Here is a 22,150-nt window from a genome sequence, read left to right on the forward strand (position 1 = left end):
AGGTTTCTCCTAGAACCTCCACCAGGCTGTAAGCTCTTTGAGGGCAGGGAACACATCTGCTTGTTTAATAACCCTTCTAGCCCCAGCTCTTAACCTTCTAGCCCAGCGCATGGTAGCCTCTCAATAAATATTTACCTGGATGAGAGTGAAATATGCTATGACTGTGGTTCTGAGCCAGACCACTGGAATAAATGCATTGTGCTCAAAAGAAACGTGGATTCATGTAAAGAAACTAGTTTAAATCTTTAAGTAAGATTTAATAAGATGGTTCTTATTTTTGGATTTGTTGAGTTTGAGGTTTTAGCAAGTCGTCCAGGTGGAGATGTGCAGGAAATAGCTGGAAATTTGTGTGGGACTTGGGGGAAAGGCCAGAGGTAGAAATATAGTCTGGAGTCCTCTTTATAGGGGAGGGAGTGAGATAGATATATTGGGAAAAATAGAGATGAGTGGTCTGAGACAAAGGAAAGCAGCGTATGTATCATCAGTCTTGGACCATTTCTAGGCGAGAATTATTCAAACTGGCCTTCTCTATCAGGGTTCCATCAGGAAACCGGGGAGTCCACACCCACTGGAAAGGCAGGGAGAGGAAAAGTCAGGAGGATCTCTGCTAGCTTTCAGGAGATCTGGAAGTTGCAGGAGGCAGAAAAACCTTCACCAAAGAGCTCTCAGCTGCTTGCAACACCAACCTGGTGATTCTCAGAAGGTCTCTGGGTCGATGGCCACCTACTCTGGTCGATGGCCACCTACCTGCCCATAGCTGCCTCCTCTAGAAGTGAAGCCACTTCTCTCTCACCTTTCACATTTTACTGACATGCCTCTTATGAGAGGATCTAACCTGGGATCCTGATAGAAGGGACCAGAACCTGATACAGAGGAGAGGGGTGCAGGGTGTGGGACTAATGATTAACTGTCAACACACACACTGACCCCTATGGTTTTGCAGCATCTAGAACGGGTCCTGTCACCTCTTTGTCGATACTCTCTGAAAGCTGCCCCGCCTCCAGTGCGGTCATAATGAAATTTAGGTTTTGCTAGGGTGGCACCCAGGGCCCCCTCCCCTAACAGACAGATGATATTCTCTATTTCGTGAGACCATGCACCTGTTCCTTGCATATCTGTTCCCTCTGCCTGGAAGCCACACACCATTCATATTCTCATCATGGCAGTCTGCTCCGTGAAGCTTTCTCTCACATTCCTAGGCAAGCTCAGGCGGTCCCATCTGCCTCAGTACCTTATATATGCCTTCATCAATGAAAGGATGATTCTTTTTGTTTACACATACCCAGGGCTTAGCATACTACCTGACATTTGGTTTGGGTAAATGAGGGAAGGAAGGAAGGAAGGAAGCAAGGAAGGAAGGAAGGAAGGAAGGAAGGAAGGAGGGAGGGAAGGAAGGAAGGAAAGGAGGGAGGGAGGGAGGAAATTTTGGAGGCTAGGGTGCTATTAAATTTTGGCAATCTCTTTGGCAAGAGATCAGTAATAATCTTCAAGGGACTGGTTTTAATCCAGTAGAGATACTAAAAATAATTTTTTAAGCCAATTGCAATAGATTGAAGAGTGGAGAATGACTAGGAATTAAAGAATTGGAAATCATTTACTGCCAAGAAGTGTGATGAAAGGATACTGACAACACAACTTGAGAGGCACACACGGAGGAAAAGACACTCTTCCCACCCTGAAGGAAGTCAGGAGCCCCTTAGAAGTCAGAGAAGACAAACTGTTTGAAAAAGTAAATTTGAATAAGAAAACAATTGAACAGAATCAAGAGCACAAGTTGAGGTTGATGCTTAGGAAGAGGGATACTTTTCCCTCCAAGATAGTAGCAAATAAGAGATAGGGTTTTGAGGTAAAGACAAGAAATGTTAAGGGAATCAGCTCAGTGTTATGAGGAAGCCAGGTCTAGAATGGGGATTTGGAGCTTGAGGATGTACTAATGCACAACTACCATTTTGGTGAAAGTATAGATAAAAAGAATGGTAAACAAGTAGGAAGGGCCTAGGGAGATTGGCATAGATCTGAAATGGACCCAGTCGGAATGATTTAACGTTGCCCAGAATACTGATCAGTGTGAGAGTACGAGAAAGGGAAGAGGGTGGTGCAGATGACCAGAAATAGACACGGCAGATAATCTGGGGGACTTTGGGAGGGGTGAAAGTATCAGCGTGCTCACCATGAGGTTTGGGCCCACAGAAGGCCAACAGTAGGGGACGTTCTTAAACCACACCCCAGTCTCCCAGATTAGGGATTGGTACCCACGAAGCTGTGCACTCAAAGAGTCTATTACGGGAGACAGAGCCGTGTGAAGGAACAGCTCACCAACTATGAAGTTGGACCTCTCTGTGATCCCTAGATTTTCTCCCCAAATTTCAGCATTTTATGATTATTTTGGGATTATGGACAAAAATAAGAATACAAAATAAAGGGTAAAACTTAACAGAATGTACACAGAATTCTTTTCTAAAATTCACAATACCCAAATTCCATAGATTGACTTTCTTCCAGGGACATCTGTATTTTCTTGTCAATAATACCCATATCATTCTTTTTTTTTTTTTTTAAATTCTAAACATCTGTTGAACACAGAGGTACTAGGCTGTGACATGTTTTAGGGATACAGCTGAGAATAAAACAGACGTGGCTCTTTTCTTAGAGCTCATATTTGAGTGATAGAGATAACCAGTAAGCAAATAGTCCAGGAGTGAATATACACTCTTATCAGACATACGGAAGTACAGGTTTATGTCCTTAAGATAAGGAAACCATTTGGAAGCAAAACTCAAAATACAAGACCCGAAAGGCAAAATATAATCAATTGACTAAACCTAAATTTTATAGACATTTTAAAATAAAACACCATTAACAAAACTAGATCAACAACAGACTGGGAGAAAATACTGGCAGGCTATGTTTTAAAAATCTTAAATAACCTCAAGATTCCCAGGCTCTCACTGAGAGGCCCCAAACACGAAACAGCAGAAGTGCTACTGCTTCCTCTGTGGCCTGGGGAAGACCACAGCACCCATGCCGGCCTGTTTCTTCATCTCTGCATCAAGATCATTTTATGCAGGTGGCTGTGAGTCTCAAAGGAAATACAGTAAATGAAGTACACTACAAATGCAAGGAATGACGGTGTAATTGCTGCAGAATGCTCTCTTCTCATGAAATACTGCTGTCAAGCTTTACACTGGTGGCTGCAAATATGGGCTTAAGCTTTTAGCTGTCTGGATTGATTTCTTTAGTGTCAGTCAAGGAGCCCCTGGGCACCCCCCCACAGGCCACACTGTACTCTGGCTGTCATTCCCCCTGGGAACGGCACCCACAGCCTCCCTTCAAGAAGTCCTGCAGTTCAGGTGGCTTCTGGGTTTGAATTCTGCTACCAGCCGTCCTAGGGAATGTGTTGGGTCTGATTACCTTAGACGATCAAGATGACAACTTTGAGTAATTACCCTTATTATGTTTGACACGTGAAGAACTAATCATAACCAGATGTTGTGATAACAACTGTTATCCCAGCTTTTCATTTCTGGAGAAGATGCTCCTATACAGTATGCGGCAGAGCATCTAGCATGTATCTTGGAATCCTGTATCTCTGAAGTCTTTTACAGGCCACCGAATGTGTCTTTATATATCATTTTAACACGGTACAGATGGATAAATATTTTGTTTATTCATTCCTTGAACAAGCATTTATTGAATCCCCACTGGTGAGAATACCAAGGATGAAAAGACATGTCCCTGACCACCAGGGAAATCACAGGCTCAAAAGGGGAGACTGACATCAATATTTCTTAAAGCTTTTTGATTGAAAAATATAAGACATCATGAAAAGTACATAAATCCTAGTTACACAAAGTGATGTAGTGACATGGTGGAGGGAAGATTTAGCTCAGTTATGAAGGAGCAGGGCCAGCTTCACAGGGGAAGGAAAATGGAAGCTGGGCCTCAAAGGATGACTGGAGTTTGCAAGGGATTTGAGAGAGGGCACAGGGGATGGAGAGGACAGGGCGTTCCAGGCAGAGAGGTGCCAGGTGCAGGACAGTGAGAAAGGCATGAAGGGGCTTAGCAGTTAGTGGGGTAGGGTTGGGGTATTGTTGGAGGGGGAGCTAAAGGTAGCCATGGGAAGGTAGGTGGTGGCCAGATTTCAAGGGCCTTGACCACCAAGTTGAGGAGTGTAGTCTTTTCCTTGTAGCCAAAGCAGGTCTTTTCATATCTTACAAAGGTAATTTTTTTAACTGCTCACATTTTAAAAAGTTAAATTCAGGTTAGTATAAAGTGTTTTCATGCCCTCAGGAGTAGAATCTAGTGATTCATCTCTTATATATAACACTTAGTGCTCATCCCAACATGTGCCCTGCTTAATGCCCATCACCCATTTAGCCCATCTCCCCACTCCCCTCCCCTCCAGCAACCCTCAGTTTGTTCTCTGTATTTAAGAGTCTTTCATGGTTTTGATTGTCCTCTACAAACAAGTTGGAGAAGAAGAAAAATTAGGAATAAGAAAACCAGTTAAAAAGCTATTGAGAATAATCCAGACACAGAAGAAAGGGAAAATACTTCCAATTATATGAGGTAACTAAAATAGTCAAATCCATAGAGAAAGAAAGAATAGTGAGGAGAAGAGCAAATTAGGAGTTTCTATTTAATGAGTACAGAGTTTCACAGTTTAGGGGTTAAGAATGATGGAGGGTTCTGAGATGGACTGCACAACAATGAATGTACTTAAGGCCACTGAACTGTACACTCAAAAAGGGTTAAAACAGTAAATTTTATATTATGTGTATTTTTCACCACAATAAAAAGCAAAGCTATTGTGGTCGTCCTGGTAAGAAAGTGCACACAAGTCTGAACTGAGATAATGAGGATCAGAGAAAAAGAGTAATTCTTTTTTTCCTTTTCAAAAAGAGTAATTTTAATTTAAGCACCATTTCTGAGAGATAATTGGCAGGACTTATGTTTGAAGGAAGAGATCAAGTAAGAGAAGGGGGCAGAAATGACAGAGGTCTTTGATGGGGGTAACTGTGTACATGTTTGTTCAGGAGGAAGAGAATGATGAGTTTGGTTTTGGGGGAGTCTACTATGTGGTGAAAAAGTATATGCATGTATGTATACACACACACACACACACACACACGGAACTCAAGTAAAAGGACAGGGGTAGAGATAACAATTTAGGAATTGTCAGTGTGCAGGTACTATGGAACCAAAGTCATTTAAGAAGGAGTGAAGGGGGAGTGGAAAGCCATTAATGAAACCTTGGAGAACACAAGCTAGTAAAAGTGAGAGGAAATCGAGAAGAAAAGAGTGTCATGGTCAAGTATGTGAAATGCAATGGCGGCCGGTTAGGACAAAGACAACACAAATGGGGGATCTGGAAATTGGGAGGTCAGAGGGAGCTTTCTCCAGAAGGAAGGAAGTGATATGATCTTAGTGGGTGAAGAAGTGAATGGGAAGTGAGGAAATGGAGGTAGTTAGTGGAGACTACTTTTTTTTTTTAATATGAGACTCTTCATCTCTTTCACAAATAGCACTAGAAATTTTGTTATTTATTATTATTATTTTTTATTTTAGAGAGAGAGCATGAGCCAAGGAGAGGGACAGTGGGAGAAGAGAGAGAATCTCAGGCTCCATGCTCAACATGGAGCTGACATGGGGCTCGATCCCACAACCCTAAGATCATGACCTGAGCCAAAATCAAGAGTCAGACACTCAACTGACTGAGACACCCAGGCGCTGCCAGAAGGCTTATTATTAATCTTCACTCTTTATCTGTTTATATGCTTACTCTTCAATTAAAATCCAATCTCAGGGTACCTGAGTGGCTCAATTGGTTAAGCGTCCAACTTCCGCTCAGGTCATGATCTCACGGTTAACTGAGTCCCAGCCCCGAGTAGGGCTCTGTTCTGACAGCTCAGACCCTGGAGCCTGCTTTAGATTCTGTGTCTCCCTCTCTCTCTGCCCCTGCCCTGCTCATGTTCCGTCTCTCTGTCTCAAAAATAAACATTAAAAAGAATTTTTTTAAAACTCCAACCTCACCTTTTTACCATTGGTTGACACTTGTCTTCAGTGGAACTTCCTACCTCTGTGACACCTTCAGCCTCTCTTCTTGGTCTAAATGTGAGGGTCTTAAACTGAAGATAGAAAACACCAAAACGTCTTTTCTAATTACAAATGATACTGTGAAGATGGCTCCTATTTCAGTGGGAAATTGGGTCTTGTAGAGAATCTTTGTGTCTTCAGAGAATCTCTTCCATGACGTAATGATGCACTCCTCTTTGCAGATGAGGATGATTTTCTTGATTCTGAAACATAAGGACTTAAACTTATGTAACCAGTGGTCATGAGACGCATTGTTGACATGCAATAAGCTGGGTGATAGGAAACCTGGGTCCTAGGTCTGTTTGCCTCTGACCACCTGCGTGGTGCTGAATAAGTTAGGTCACTTTGCTCTTCTGGATCACAGGCTGCTCATCTATAAAATGAGGGGTTTAGATGAAGGGCTTTTGAAAATTCTTCCTTGTTCTGATACATTCCCACTCAGTGACCTTTGTGATTCTGACACCTATTTGCCAGATGATTGGCCAGGGCCGGGACTGCTGTGGATGACTGGAGAATATGGAAAAACTACTGGTCCGTATTGAGACTTGGCTTTTATGACTCACAGTCACCAGGTGTCACTTAGTTCCCTTCCCTGCTGGGCTCCAAGGCCTCATGGCTCGTATGGTTTCTGGCTTCCTTGGCCCAATCTACTCAGCCCTTCTCCCAAGCTGGCTTCTTAGGGCCCTGGTACTGGTTGATGGTTTTCTCTTAAGCTGAGAGCTGATCTGGAAACTCTGGGGCAGGGGAGGTGGGAAGAGGACATGGGGCCAAAGAGCTCTCACGAAGCGAATTGAGATTCTCCCAATGGCCCAGTATGGACCGTGTTCCTCCCGGTGTGATCCATGTGCCCACATTCAAGTCACGCGTGAGGCCAGACTGGCTGAGGTGCAGGCGGATTCCTCACACAAGCACCTAAAAATAGGGGATGTAGGGCTGAACCTATCTGTAAGTTAATTAGAAACCTGCCTTTGATGATGAGGTAGCATTTCCCATTCAGATCGACACTGTCGCCGATAAGCCTAGCTTGTGTTTGTGGGTGGGGCTGAGCTCAGTCTCAGGCTGACAAAAAGCTCCCTGGAGCAGGCTTCGTGTCACACATTCAGAAAAATTCACTTCTCGCTGGCGCATGCGCTCTCAGATGAGAGGACACCTCCATGGAGAACTGTGGGGGGCTTCCATGCTAGTGCCAGTAACACAGCCAGTGTGTGTCAGGCCTTCTGTTTTTAATTTAGCCAAAGTTGTATGAGGTTCCGTTTTGAATCTGGTCCTTGCTGGTGTATGCTGGTCATTGTTAAGTTTTGTATGAACCGAGGGCAGGGCAGTAGCCTTCTCAGTGCACTGAGAGTAGGAAAAGGGCAAAATGTGGAGGCAAGAAACTGGTTCTGAATGCACAGAGCATCCCAAATGATCTCAGTAAAGTTGCTTGATAGCCCCCGCCGTCCCCAAGCTGGAATACAGATCTGTTTCATCTTCTGTTGGCCAGGCCTGCAGCTGAGTGAAGCAACCCTCTTAGGTCTATGCCAAGAAACCGTGAGGGAAGAAAGTGTGTCATCAAGTGTAACATCAACCAACGTGCCATCCACCGGGACCATGACACGGTCTCACCCCACAGAACCATCTTTTGAATTGTAACGTGAGGCGCTTCAATGGGGACACAGAGTGGGGATCCAATGGAGAGAGCAGGTCTTTAACCTGAGCCTTCGGTCCTCGATGCCTCCAGTTCTTCCATTTCACAGCCTCCCTCCTTCAGCAAGCCCTCCCTGGCTGCAAGAGACCCAAGCATTTATAAATGCAACCCTCCCCCAGGACATCTTGCTTTGTCTCTCTTCTGGGACTCATTTTTGTCAGATTCCAGTCACCTCTTTTATTCTCTAATGTGTTAAGTGTCCTTACTGGGATCCCAGAGTGGCCACGGGTCTGGGAACATGTTTTAAGCTAATTATTGGAGCTTAGTGACAGTTCTCAGAATCAGGCTACTCACCTTTCAGTGTTCAGATGCAGGGACTCTGTTGCATTAAATAAAACAACTGACTTTTTGGGCCACCTATGTGGCTTAGTCGGTTAAGCAGCCCACTTTCGGTCAGGTCATGATTTCACAGTTTGTTGAGTTTGAGCCCTGTATTGGGCTCTGTGCTGACAGCTCAGAGCCTGGAGCCTGCTTCAGATTCTGTGTGTCTCTCTGTCTCTGACCCTCCCCTGCTCGCACTCTGTCTCTCTCTTTCTCTCAAAAATAACAAATAAACATTTAAAAAAAACCCTTGACTTAAAAAAATTATTTAAATTCAACTTACTTAACATACAGTCTAGTGTTGGCTTCAGGAGTAGAACTCAGTGATTCATCACTTACATATAACACCCCGGGCCCTCCTTAATCCCTGTTGCCCATTGCCTCTCCAGCAACCCTCTGACTGTTCTCTGTATCTAAGAGTCCCTTATGGTTTGCCTTCCTCACTGTTTTTATCTTATTTTTCCTTCCCTTCCCCTGTGTTCATCTGTTGAGTTTCTCGAATTCCACATAGGGTGAAATCATATGATATTTGTCTTTCTCTGACTTATTTTGCTTAGTATAATACACTCTACTTCCATCCATGTTGTTGCAAATGGCAAGATTTCATTCCTTTTTTTTAATGTTTATTTTTATTTTTGAAGGAGAGAGAGACAGAGCACGAGCCAGGGAGGGGCAGAGAGATGGGGAGACACAGAATCTGAAGCAGGCTCCAGGCTCTGAGCTGCCAGCACAGATCCCAGTGTGGGACTTGAACTCACAATCTGTGATCATGACCTGAGCTGAAGTCAGGCGCTTAACCAACTGAGCCATCCAGGTGCCCCAGGATTTCATTCTTTTTGATCGCCGAGTAATATTCTTTTGTATATATATATATATACCACATCTTCTTTATCCATTCATCTATTGATGGACTTTTGGGTTCTTTCCATAATTTGGCTATTGTTTATGGCACTTCTCTAAACATTGGGGTGCATGTGCCCCTCGAATAGAAATTTTTGTATCCTTTGGATAAATACCTAGTAGTGCAATTGCTGAGTTGTACGGTAGTTCTATTTTTAATTTTTTTGAGGAACTTCCATATTGTTTTCCAGAGTGGTTACACTAGTTTGCACTCCCACCAACAGTACAAAAGCATTCCCCTTTCTTTGCATCTTCGCCAACACCTGTTGTTGCCTGAGTTGTTAATTTTAGCCTTTCTGACAAGTATGAGGTGGTACATCATTGTGGTTTTGATTTGTATTTCTCTGATGATGAGTGATATTGAGCATCTTTATATGTGTCCATTAGTCATCCAGAAGTCTTCTTTGGAAAAGTGTTTATTCATGTCTTCTGCCTATTTCTTCACCGGATTATTTGTTTTGGCAGTGTTGAGCTTGATAAGTTCTTTATAGATTTTGAATACTAACCCTTTATCTGATACACCATTTATAAATGTCTTCTCCCATTCTGTCAGTTGCCTTTTAGTTTCGTTGATTGTTTCCTTCACTGTGCAAAACCTTTTAACTTGATGAGGTCCAGAAGTTGATGTTTGCTTTTATTTCCCTTGCCTCCGAAGATATGTCTAGGAAGAAGTTGCTGTGGCCGAGGTCAAAGAGGTTGCTGCCTGTTTTCTCCTATAAGATTTTGATGGCTTCCTGTCTCACATTTAGGTCTTCCATCCATTTTGATTTAATTTGATTTTTGTGTATGGTGTAAGTAAGTGGTCCAGTTTCTTTCTTCTGCATGTAAAACAACTGACTTTGGGTTAGTAGATAATAGGGCCGGGACTTCAGTGGGGGAGGGATAATTCGTGAAGGACAGTGGTTGTGCCTTTTGAGACAGGAGCAAAGATGGGATCCAAGCTATAGCTCATTTTAGGAGGCTCTTATTACAGATGGTCATCCCGCCTGTGTCCTGCTGTAGCCCCATACTTTTGCTTGCGACTTGATCATTTCAGACCAAGACAATTACTTCTAATTCCCAAGCCTTCTAAGCCTGTGTTTCCACTTATACAGTGTATGATTTGAAAGTAAAATTTGGGGGCGCCTGGCTAGCTCAGTTGCTTAGCTGTCTGACTCTTGATTTGGGCTCAGGTCATGATCTCATGGTGCATGAGATCGAGCCCTGAGTCAGACTCTGCGCTGATAGCTCAGAGCCTGCCAGGGATTCTCTCTCTCCCTCTCTCTCTGCCCTTCCTGCATATGCCCTCTCTCTCTTTCTCTCTGTCCTTCAAAAATAAGTAAATAAACAAACCTAAAATTTAACACGACCACAAGCAAACACTTAAAGCTGAACCTAATATTGGGCCTTTTGATGTCTACCTGGTCTGCTCCAGCATTTCATGTTTACCCTTCTGCCTCCACCATGATTCTCCAGACACCCCCAGCACCCGCAGGAGACCCTCTGGTCATGAGGCTGTCCCAGCAGTGACAGCCAGACTGTCTTAGAAGACATGTGCTTGGCCTGATGTCCCAAGGCTCTCAGAACCCATCTTCGGAGTTCTGAGCATACCCCCAAATTCTTTAGAGTGTGGGTCCGGTGAGTGGTGTTGTTCAGGAAACTTGTTCACAGCAATGGACTCTTGTCTAGCAGTTGAGGTGGCTTCCAGAATTCTCTAGAACATCAGACACAAGGCAAATAGAGATCCAGCCCCTTGCACTTTCGTGCTCCCAGAAAGAAAACAAAACCAATACAGTATCAGGAGGAGGGCGTATAAACTTCTGCAGGTGTGTGCACATTTCCTGCAGAGAAACTTCTGGGAGATACTGGATCTACTGGACGTCTGAGTCTGATTCTGTTCAGGTAACTTCTAGTTAGCCCTGACCAGCACGCCTCCCTCCCACTCTTCCTTCTTCTATTTGCAGTTTTCAAAAAGATATCTCTTGATATCTTTCCTCTCCATAAACCCAAGTTACTAAGCCTGATCTATACGGCTGCTTTGATATTGGCAGCATTTCCCACCTCCTCCCCAGCCCTCTGTGTACCTTGATCCAACCCAGGGCAGATTTAAAGGAGAGTGGGAGATATCAGTGAGGACTGACCCTTGTGACTGTCCAGTTGGATGCACAGACCAAAAGCCAAGTGATGATGAAACAGGTGACTGAAGCCAAATGACGCAACTAAGCTCCAAGCTATTTTACACCCACTTTCCTCTGAGATTTCTCAACTCTGATGTTGGTTGATTTTTTTTTTATCATGCTATACAGCCTATTAAGAAAGAATGGCAAGGGATGGTTTGATTTAACACTCTCACTTCTTCTCCCAGAAGTCTTCCTTTGTCCTTTTCCATGGACCCCTTTTATGGAAGAGGAGACTCCTCAGGTTATTACAACGGGCATGATGACAAAGGTAAGACCTCAAGGGAGCTGCTTTGGTGAGCAGCGTGTTCATGAGAAACTCTCCATGTAGCAATGTATTAACTGTATCTTCTGTATTCTTTGTGCTCTGACAGTTGGGGCACACTAACCAAGGGAAGCCGGCCCCTCCCAGGGCTAGCTAGTTCTTTGAGAAAGCAAACAACTGCCTTGTGAATGTGCCTTTCATATGCAAACCAACCAGTCCAGAGCCTAAACCCTCAACCATCACCTTTCCCTCCTTCATCTGGCCAAACCACTATTGCCCCATCCCCAATATCCTAGGATGGGATAACTAGAGACAGCACCTAAGCTCCAGAGATCTCCAGTCAATCCTACACCTGTTCAGCTACTCAGTCCCCCTCACTCACTTCTCCCTGCAAAAAAACCCTACTCTATAGGCTTTTGCCCACGCTTTTCCTTCCCTCCTTCCGCCTCTTGACACTTCCTTGTGTCACCCTGCAGTGTGCCGTTCCCATTCTCTTGAGACCTGTGAGTAACTATCTTTTCAATGGCAATCATCTCCTAATCTATTGGCACCACCATATCTGAATGAAAGCAAAATCCCAGGTACATTTTAAAACCAGCATAGAGGCCAAAGACCTTGGTTAAGCTCTGCCCCTTTCTGAGGGGCTATGTCCTTCTCTGAAATGGAGATGAGATTTCTAAAGTTTTAGAAAAAGCCCAGGTGTGTGCCTCCCCTTGTGGCAATGATAGCAACATCTCTTGCCTTGAGGGTCTGCCCAGCAAGTGGCCAGGCCCTTCTTGTCAATCTTGGGCTGAGGTAGAGGAGACCAGAACCTGGTCTTTCAGGCAATCCCTGTTTTGTAGCCCGAACCTCGGGCAGCAAAAAGGAAGCCTTTGAAATCTACCTCTTTCTGGACAGAGACCTGGCCCAAGTTCAGAGTCACAAGTTAAAGACTGAGACATACTGAATAGGCTTGGATAATTTGATTAAACCCAACTGTTATTTTTGGAGGACCTACTGTGTGTGCCAGATGCCATGTGATGGGGAGTGCTGAACAGTGGGACTCTGAGGAGCCAAGTCATGAAGGGCATCATAGGCCATGCTAAGGATTAATTTTACTGTATCCTCAGGGCACAGGTGAGTCAGAAAGAGGTTTAGAAAGGACAATGACATGACTAGATTTATGTCTTAATAGTTTATCCAGATTGCTGTGCATAAAATCATAGGGACACTGACAGTAGAATTGAAAGAGAAACAATGAGGTTGGCTTAGATGAAGTTAATATATTTGCTACCATTAGAGATAATTGGGCACACAAGAGACATATTTGGGAGGTGGATTTGGCAAGACTTGGGAAGAACTGCATATGGTGGACCATGGCTCTGGTTTGGGTGTTTGGTGGATATTGGTGTCATTCACTGAGATGAGGAACGTGGACCAAGCAGTTTCCCTCATTCTCTGGGCCTTAGTTTTTTTCTATAGCTCTTTCCAGCTTTCATAATCTAGAGTTCTACTTCCCAGGAAGAGAATTTCTCTGCAATAAGATGGGAGCAGAAAAGGGGGAAGGGATAGTTACACTAATGGGCCCTAAATTCAGCCTTTGAACATTTTGCGAGGCTGGGATTGAGCAGAGGACTGAGGACATGTAGGTCTTGGCCAGAAACTACCCATGATGGCCACCTTGTGTGCTTCTCAGGAGAAGCATCTTTAATATGCTGCCCAAGTTCCATTGTTACTCAGCCTCCTTGAAAGTGGTTGAAGGGAAGATGAATACTATGTGCAAAAAGTGTTTAGGTCAAACTCCTATTGAGAGGAATTGAACAAAGAAAAGGCCAGAGTGTCAAATCATTATTCTCTTCTTATGAAGCCAATCACAAGGGAATTCCACACATGCCAAATTGTCTTAATCTATTTGGGCTGTTATAGGCTGGGTGACTTTAACAACAAATGTTTATTTTACCAGGTTCTGAGAGCTGAAAAATCCAATATCAAGGCACCAGCAGATTCAGTGTCTGGTGAGAGCCTACTTCCTGGTTTGTAGACAGCCATCTTCTCTCTGTGTCCTCACATGGCTGAAGGGTAAAGAGCAGTTTCTGGGGTCTCTTTTGTAAGGGCATTAATTCCATATATAAGGGCTCCACACTTATGACTTAATCACCAAAGTCCTCTTCTCCAAATACCATTACATCGGGCATTGGGATTTAACATGAATTTGGGGGAGACCAGTCTATAGCACAGATCTTAGAAGTCTGGTCCTGGGCCCCCACACCTCCCAGCTGCACCTGGTTCATGAAGAGGAGCCGGCACTCAGACTAGAGTGGGGAGGACATTCAGGAGCTGGGAGGGTTCTCAGACCTGGGCCCGCACCTGCTCCACCTCAGTGAAGCCTTGGATAGCAGAGGAGCTTCAAAGGAGCCCAGGGCCAGACACACCTGTGTAAGTGGGATGGTGCAGTGATGGGCCAACCGTGGGCACCCTTCTTGATGACTGAGCCTCGACTTGATCATCTGATGGAGGTGGTGTGTGGGAAGGACAGACACTGACTCTGCTTTGTCCATGGCCCAACAACCACAGCTGCTTGCCCTGGAGACATTTTCTGGTGATGCAGAGGCTCAGCCCACCTTCCTCCTTAAGATATTCATAATAAGTATGAATCTCCATCCCCAAATGCTGGTGGGCAAAAAGTAAAAACGATAATTTTTCTTGTGAATCCCCATTCTGCTGGACTGGTGGACATTCAGCCTTCTGGTTGGGGCTCTCTCCCTTTTCTGGAGTTTATGGCTAAATTTGGGTGTACCTGGGTGGTGCAGAGGCTTAGGGAAGGCCCCAGTGGCCCTGAGACACCTGTGCTCACAGGCATCCCCTGAGGTGTCCACTGTACATCTATCCCACGTTCATCAATTCATGTGTGTCTCATTGAGAAGGCCTTGTCTCTCGGACCCATGGGCCAGCTTAACCACCTCTGATTCTCTCCTTCAGTGTCCTGGTGGGGCTGTCTGTGACCCTGCTGCTTGAACTTATCAGACCAATGGTACTTCTCTAGGATCTTGCTGGGGCATAGCTACCTCGTGAAGACTCCCCAGTGCTTTTGCTTTACCATTTCCCCTCACCATGACTTCCTCAGCTACCTGCATGGTGAATTCCCTCCCTCCATAAATGGTGATTATTTTTCTCAGAGAAACTTAGCACTATTATTATTATTTACAAAACATTATTCTTCCACAGTGTCTTCCTACTAAGTTTCTGTGTCCCCACAAAGAAGGGAGACACCAGGCTCTACCCCTACACAAACTGTGCCTAGCTCTGTGGGTGAGTCATTCCCCAGGGTCATCAGAGCTAGCCAAGACTGGACAGTGGGCAGAGACCTCTCCTCCCTCCTCTTGGTGCTGTGCTCACCCCTGATTGGAGCACCGAGTCCTCCTCAACTAGGCGCCCAGAAGAACTTTTCTTGAAGTTGGATTAGTTTCTGAGTGTCTCCCTCAAATGGGGATGCTTTCCCTGTAGACTCTGCCTTAAAAGCAGCAGTAAGTGTACACCACCTGCTGCCCCTGATCTCCACCCACATGTGCTTCTTCCTCACTCATTGTCCCATCCCTGGGCCTCAGCTCTCTGTTGTGGCTAGGGTGTGGGGTCAGCTGGTCCCCTGGTCTCCCGAGACCTTTCCAAGTACACCTTACTTTCACACTTTGAGCTAAAAGTTCTGGGTTTATGGGTCAAGACTCCCATGAAATCTCAACAAATACTAGAAGACAGCCAAAGAGGACACTTACAGGCCCTAATCTCTAGAGCGCTCTTAGCGCCATGCCCTGTCCCCTCTAGCTTTGCTGTGGGTTCAGAAAGCTCTCCTCAATTCCGTTTCTGCATTAAGCTTCCCTGACTGTGGGCACTCAGGTCCCTCGGTCTTACCTGCCTCAGGTAGAGAGGCTCCCGCCTGACGGACATGACATCTGCCAAGTGCCAGCCAGGGCTGCTGGTTCTCATAAATACCCCTCTGCTCTAGAGGCAGATCCCTGGCAGGTGCTTTTGGAACTGCTCATTCCCTCTCTGAGAAGAGGATCAGTTCTTTTTTTTTTTTTTTAACTTATTTTGAGAGAGAGACAGTGAGAGAGAGAGAGACAGAGACAGACAGAGAAAGAGAGAGATAGAGAGAGACACAGAGAGAGAGAGACCCAGGCAGGCTCCACGCTGTCAGCAGAGAGCCCGATGCAGGGCTCAGACTCATAACCTAGAGATCATGACCTGAGCTGAAACCAAGAGTCAGGCATTTAACCCACTGAGCCACCCAGGCGCCCCAAGAGGATCAGTTCTTTGAGAAATTCCAAGGCTGGCAAAGGGGGCTTAAAATCCACCCTCTATGACCCTCTTTTTCTAGCATCTTCTTGTGATTTAGAGATCAGTCTGGACTCTCAAGTCCATACCCCCTGCTTTCTTTGTCCTGCTGATGATCCTGGATCTGCCCAAGCCATTGAATGTTCTGTGGCCGGCCCCCATGCAGCCTGGAGGGGCACCCTGAACCCACCCCTCCAGGAGGCTTCAGGGCCCCAGGATCCTGCCCAGCTCCCCACAGCCTCAGCATGGCTCTCTCCCTCTTGGGTCTGTGATCAGTCCCTTCTGCCTGAGGAGTCTTGGCAAACTGGGTGGGTCCCCACACTGGAGAGCAAGCTCTCTCAGTCTGAAAAACCAGGGCTGCAGGAAATTAACACTATTCTAAACCTCGATCAGTTCAGGGTTCCTGCCTGCTCCCTTAGAGATGTATCTTCTAGAATAGGTGGGGGGTGGGGAGAAGAAAACATCAGCACAGAAAACACACATCAGTTGTGCAAAAGCAGTGTCTGCCAGCTAAACTGAACTCTTGTTGTTTGGGGAAGGGGAGGTGGGCAGCAGATAATCACCTTCCAGGTTTGTGCTTAGCAGAGGATATAGGGGTGGAAAGCAGTTCTAGAGTAGCCGGGAAGCATATGAAGCAGGCACACTCCGCTGTTGTACTTCTTACCACGTGGCTGGTTCACTCACTGCAATGGAATTTGCATGGGAAACTCACTGGGCCCCGGCCACACGAGATGCTCCCCATCATGGTAACTGTGGAGAGTAGCCGCCTCCTTCCTGTGTCTTTCTCCTGCCTTTCTTCCCTCACCTGCAGAAAGGGAATGTCCTTTCCCCATGCTGTGTGCCTCCCAGAGAGCTGCCTGTTGCAGGACCCTATTCAACCCCAGTCCCAGTGCGCAGTCTGCATGGGTGGGTGCAGAACCCAGGCTGGGCCAATCAGATCTTGTCCCTTTGGAATTTGACTTCTGAGTGATGGTTTGAGGAACAGACAGTGGGTGGGGCTGAGTCACCTGATAGTGCCACCCTGAAAGATAAAGTCCGTAGCCTCCTGTCCCTAAATTTACTATTGCCATCTTTCTGAATGCTTGCTTGTTCAACTTTTCACTCCCTGAGCTACCTACTAGTGTTTTCCAAATAAATGCCCATTTCTGGCTTAAGTTGGTCAGAATCAGTTTCTGTTGCTTGCAACTAAGAATGCTAACTCCTAGTTTCTGGTTTACACCAATCAGGCATTCTGTGATTTCCCGGATCCTCGAATGGCCAGGCAGTAACTGGGTGAGTCTTGGGTTGCCAAGAAGGACTCTGGAATACTGTCTTCTGGGTACATGGTACAGATGACTTGAGGTCAGGCCCAGGTGAAAGGTTAGATGGGGCACCCCAACAGAGCTTCGAGGTGATGGAGTCTGTAAGTCTAGGACCTCTCATGGCAGAGGTGTCTCTGCATGAAAATCCACCTGGCTTTCACTGGTCCCTCTTGTCCAGCCTACTGAAGCCCACCCTTCTCTCAGCCTTGGTGGCCCAGCAAGGAGAAGAAGAGTATGCTATAAGGAAGAGCTGAAATTGCAAAGACACCAAAGCTGATTGAAGGACCTGCTCCTGCAGAGAAGGGATAGCCTGGAGCAGAAGTTAAACTTTGGCAATCCATTGTCAAATTCTGGAATCGACCTGATCATCTTAGAGTAGTGGTTTTCTTTTCCTTTTAATTTCCTTCCTTCCTTCCTTCCTTCCTTTGTTCTTTCTTTCTTCCCTTCCTTCCTTTCTTCCCTTCCTTCCTTCCTTCCTTCCTTCCCTTCCTTCCTTCCTTCCTTCCTTCTTTCTTTCTTTCTTTCTTTCTTTCTTTCTTTCTTTCTTTCTTTCTTTCTTTCTTTCTTTCGAGAGACAGAGAGTGCACGATTGGGGGTGGGTGGGTAGAGAGAGAGAGAGAAAGAGATTGAATCCCAAGCAGGCTCCTTGCTGACAGCACAGAGCCTGACATGGGACTCAAACCCACAAACTATGAAATCATGACAAGAGCCAAAACCAAGAATTCCACGCTTAACCAACTAAGCCACCCAGGTGCCACTAGAGGGGTGGTTTTCAAACCTACTCTCCATAAGCTGGTTCAGCTTGGTTCCATGGTCGGCATCTCCCCAGGCCAGTTCCATTCCATCAAGGTGTCCAGTCCTGGTTCCCGGGACCCCCTGCATAGTCTCCCCTCAGCCCTGCTTGTCCAACACAAGGGCTTGGACACTGAAAAACAAAGATAAGCTGAAGGGGTCAGCAGAAGCAGTTAGTTACAGGAGCATATAGAGAAAAGATTTTTATTATGACTTCTGGTAACTAGCTCCAAAATCCTGCCAGTGCTCTACAAGAGTGAACTCAAAAAAAAGTTAATAGTATGCTGAGCTCTGGAAGAGAAAAGCAGGATTCAGCTGAAGAGGAAGAAATAGATTTTTTTAAAACGTATTTCATTGTATTCTGTTTAAATGTATTTATTTAAATGATTCTTAACATTGTATGATTACAGATGACAAATCACATGCTGAAGACTTTCAAAGTTGGGTGGTTTTTGTTTTTTTTTTAAGTTTTTAGACTGGTGTTTGAGAGCAGGAATCAGCAAACTTTTTTTTTTTTTTTTTTTTTTTTCCCCACGGGTCAGGTAGCAAATTGTTTTAGGCTCTGTGGGCTGTCACAACCATTCAGCTCTGCCGTTCTAACTCAACAGCAGCTTTAGAGAGTATCTAAGTGAATGGGCATGGATATGTTCCAATAAAATTCGTTTACACAAATAGGCAGTGGGCCAGATTTAGCCTGAGTCACAGTTTGCCAACCCCTGTTTTCTAACTCAGTTAGATAAATGGAGATTCCATTAAGTATGAGTATGGGAATTATTGAGACCATGAAGTCACAAATCAAGAGCAACTATCCACTTGAGGTGGTTCTCCCAAGATGCACATACCAAAATTTGAAGTAAGTGATTTTGCAGATCCAAGCCTGACAGTCTATAACTCCAATTTCTCATGAAAAAAGTCAGGACTCAATAGAGATGTAGGAAACCCACACTCCAAGGGTAAAGATTGGTTTCTTGACCTTCCAGAACAAGAGTATATGAAATTAGATATTCACTTGAGTAAAGCATCTCATAGACAACTCGCCTTGAAACTGCTTCCCCATTGCTCTCTTGGATTACTCGTACTGCATTTTAGACAGTTAATTCTGTTGTGTAAAAATATGTGGAGGATATTAGTGTTGGGATAAATGTGCACATGGGTGCTTGCTGTGGGTCATGATGGTTCACTGAGGAAAATGAGGGAAGGCTAAATGGGTCTGCATAGCAAAACCAAGAGCTACACCTTCAGTTTCGTTTGACCTTTTCTTGAGAAACCCAGTTGGCCTCCTTTATTCTCATTGTCAGGTGTGAATTGCCTCACGGCTGTCCTCTTCGCATATTCCCTCCTATAGTAGCCAATTGCCAATTTCTCTGCAGTGGTGCAAAGGTTCAGGTCAAGCCTTCCTGCATAGCCTACTCCACACACAAAGATGGTGCATCCAGTGGGACCATCATGCATTATGTATGGAGAAGCCTGGTGCCTTTCTCCTCCCAAAGTACCTGGGCTTGAGGAACTGCCTCAAATTTGGGATTCGATGTTTAGGTGTGAAAATGTACTGGAAGAGATTTCATTCCTTCATGTGTGTGAGGAAAGATCATGGGTTCCCAGACAGGCCCCATATTCTTAAATTCCTCTATTTGAGCTCATTATTAGAATATGATTTTCATAACTTGAAACACAAGGGTTATAAATAGTCATGAGTACATGTGCTCACTGTGTATTGAGAGCTTCGAGCTGGTGTGTGTATGGGATGGCAGGAGGATTCCAGATGGGGAGGGAGGGCATGGCCACCAGCTAGGGCAGCTGAGACTGTCGAAGAGTTATGGAATACCACAGTAGCTTCAGGGTAAGCGATGGTAGCAGACGCCAGGCCAGGCCAATGCGCTGAGGTCCCAGAGTCTGTAGAAGTAACTCCTGAGGGGTGGAAGGTAGAGGAGAAGGAGAAGTTCTGGCTTGTTTCCTCATCTGAACTGCTGAGGGCTGTGGGGACTCCACGGACAGCAGCAGTGGCCACAAGCCAAAGGACTTATGTGAGGAACCAGACAAAGAGTGTCAGGTACAGAAAAGAGGACTTAAAGAGAAAGGAAGATTCTGGAACATACTGTATAGGCAACCCAACAAAGTGGGTAACAGGAGACCATCTTTCTGCTTTACCTCCGTTGTGTGTGGCTAAGGATTTTACCTCATACTGTGGGGAAGTTTAACTGTATACCTAAACAGTCACCAGGGAGAGGAAAAAACATAGCCTAGAAAGGCAGGACCTTCAGTGTGGGGAAGATAGAGTCTTTGAGAAGTCCTCTTCTTCCATGTTCTCCCAGAAGGTGACAGGGAAAAGACATGTCTGACACGAACCCAACTTTGCCCACGCCCCCAGGGTCTGTGAGGGTAGGGGTTGTGGTGGGCAGTAGAGCCAGCTCCTCGCGCTGCCCCACACCCTCTGGGTCTTCCTGGAGCAACGAAGCCTGTGCTGCTTAGTACAGAGACCCACGTGAATGGTGGCACCCACCCTCTGTGTTCGCCTCATGACCTGCCCAGCTCACAACTGCACATTTAGTGTGTTCGGGGAAACCCAACAGAGGTGGGAATCCATACTCTCCTGAAGCTAAACCGTCTCACTTTCACTTCTGAGGTGAACTTGTGGTCCCCGGGTGCCATTTGTAGAGAAGCCATGTTCCCCTTCAGGGACAGTGTGGGGAAGCCTACTCTGTGGCCCTTTCCCCTGGAGCCTCTCATCCTTTACATCTTCAGACCCAGAGGGCATGTCTCCATGAGCACTGCCCTGGCCTCTCCAACCTGTGGAACAAGACTGTCTGGGTTTTGAACTTCACCTTGGGCAAAGAGCTTAACAGGCCCATCACCATCTTAATTTCTTAATCTGTGAAAAAGTAATGTGACCGCTAGTTTGTTGTGGATGTTAAATAAGGACAGACCAAAAAAGGTGTAGCACAGTGTACATAGTGAAGTATTCCGTAAGGTCAGCTACTTACCGCTGGCTTTTCTGTCACAGCCCACATCAGGTTTGTCCCCTCCCTTGTCAAATACCTCACTGTTGCATTTTTTTCAGGGCTTCCCCTTGGACCAATTCCCACGGACATCTATGTGCATCCAACCATGTGTTTCCCAAACCTTAGGACCCAATGCCACCTATCCCAGAACATTCCACCATCAGGAGTAGCCAGTAGTTGGCTTGCTTTAGACTTCACAGAGTGGGGCTTTATTCGGAGGTTTTGAGGAGGGCCCTGTGCAGAACAAGATACATTCCCCTGACTTCTCTCTCTCCAAAGTGGGTTATTAGACACTTCTGGGTGTTGGGGAGATACACACCTAAGGATTAGAAGCATGTTTTCTCAGGTTCTCATCCGAGGGTTTTGCTCTCCCAAAGTCTCTTGGCAGTTTCTCCCAGATCCACAGCAATGCCTTTTGTTTTGTGATGATTTCATTATTACCTCTCAGGGGCCCCGCTGGCTGGACTTATTTTCTCAGTGCTTCACATTCCCGTTCAACTAGTCACCAAGAACTAACTTGAAAAAAACTGCAAAGCCTGTGCAATTCAGGCCAGAGCCTCACCCTCACACCCTTCCTCTCCTTCCTCCCAGAATCAAACTTCCAGTAAGTGCTGTCATGCCACTCCCTGAGAGCCTGTGCCTGTTTCCCGTAGTGCCTGTAGAGGATCATTAACTTCCCCCGCACTTACTCAGACTTAATTATGAAACATTCGCTGCACTTGAATGCACCTTGACCTCCTGTGGTGATTGGAGGGGACAGGAGGGGAAGTCTGGAAGCCCCACCCTGCCCAGAGCCAGCCCGGGAGCCCTGTCTTTCTCTGTCTCTTACAATCTTGGCTGGTTGTGAGACATTAATCTCTTCCAACTGGAGCGGCTACACTTTGTTTTCATCCTGAGAGGAGGCCAAAAGGAGCCAGCCCCAGGGAGCCATGGCCTCTACTATCACCAGCATTCCGGAGCATTCTGAAGACGTGGTGAGTGCCCCTTGGCGAGTGCCCCCAAGAGAGAGGGGGAAAGATAAGAGGGGAGGGGGCAGAACGAGAGAAAGGGGCCTGAGGGGTCCCCAGCAGGGAGTCCCAGCGTCCTCATTCATTATTCATGCTCAGGACGGTGGCTCAGACCAGATTTTAGTCTAAGTCTAAATCTGGTCTAGACCAGATTTTAGATTATTAGACAGGAGTGCAGCTGTCCTCGAAAGCTTGCCATCGTGAGGCCAAGATCCTCACCCAGGTGCTAAACTCTGTGAGTCAATTCTCGAAAGCAACGAAGACACATTGGAAGATCACCTTGGTTTTACCTTTATTCACAGGTTGGCCTCTGCTGAA

The 22,150-nt window shown here is 45.8% G+C and overlaps 1 protein-coding gene across 1 annotated transcript in view; it reads left to right on the forward strand.

The window, feature by feature from the left end:
* Positions 1-21,606: 21,606 nt before the first annotated feature.
* LOC144237101 (solute carrier family 23 member 1-like) overlaps positions 21,607-22,150 on the forward strand; it is a 51,375-nt gene continuing 50,831 nt past the window's right edge. The window contains exon 1 of the mRNA XM_077770804.1: positions 21,607-21,799. Coding sequence (XP_077626930.1) covers positions 21,755-21,799 — 45 coding nt within the window. The 5' untranslated portion in view covers positions 21,607-21,754. The remainder of the gene's footprint in view (positions 21,800-22,150) is intronic.

The sequence above is a fragment of the Crocuta crocuta genome, unplaced genomic scaffold, assembly GCF_008692635.1.
Source record: "Crocuta crocuta isolate KB4526 unplaced genomic scaffold, BGI_CrCroc_1.0 scaffold266, whole genome shotgun sequence".
In the NCBI taxonomy this organism is placed as follows: Eukaryota; Metazoa; Chordata; class Mammalia; order Carnivora; family Hyaenidae; genus Crocuta; species Crocuta crocuta.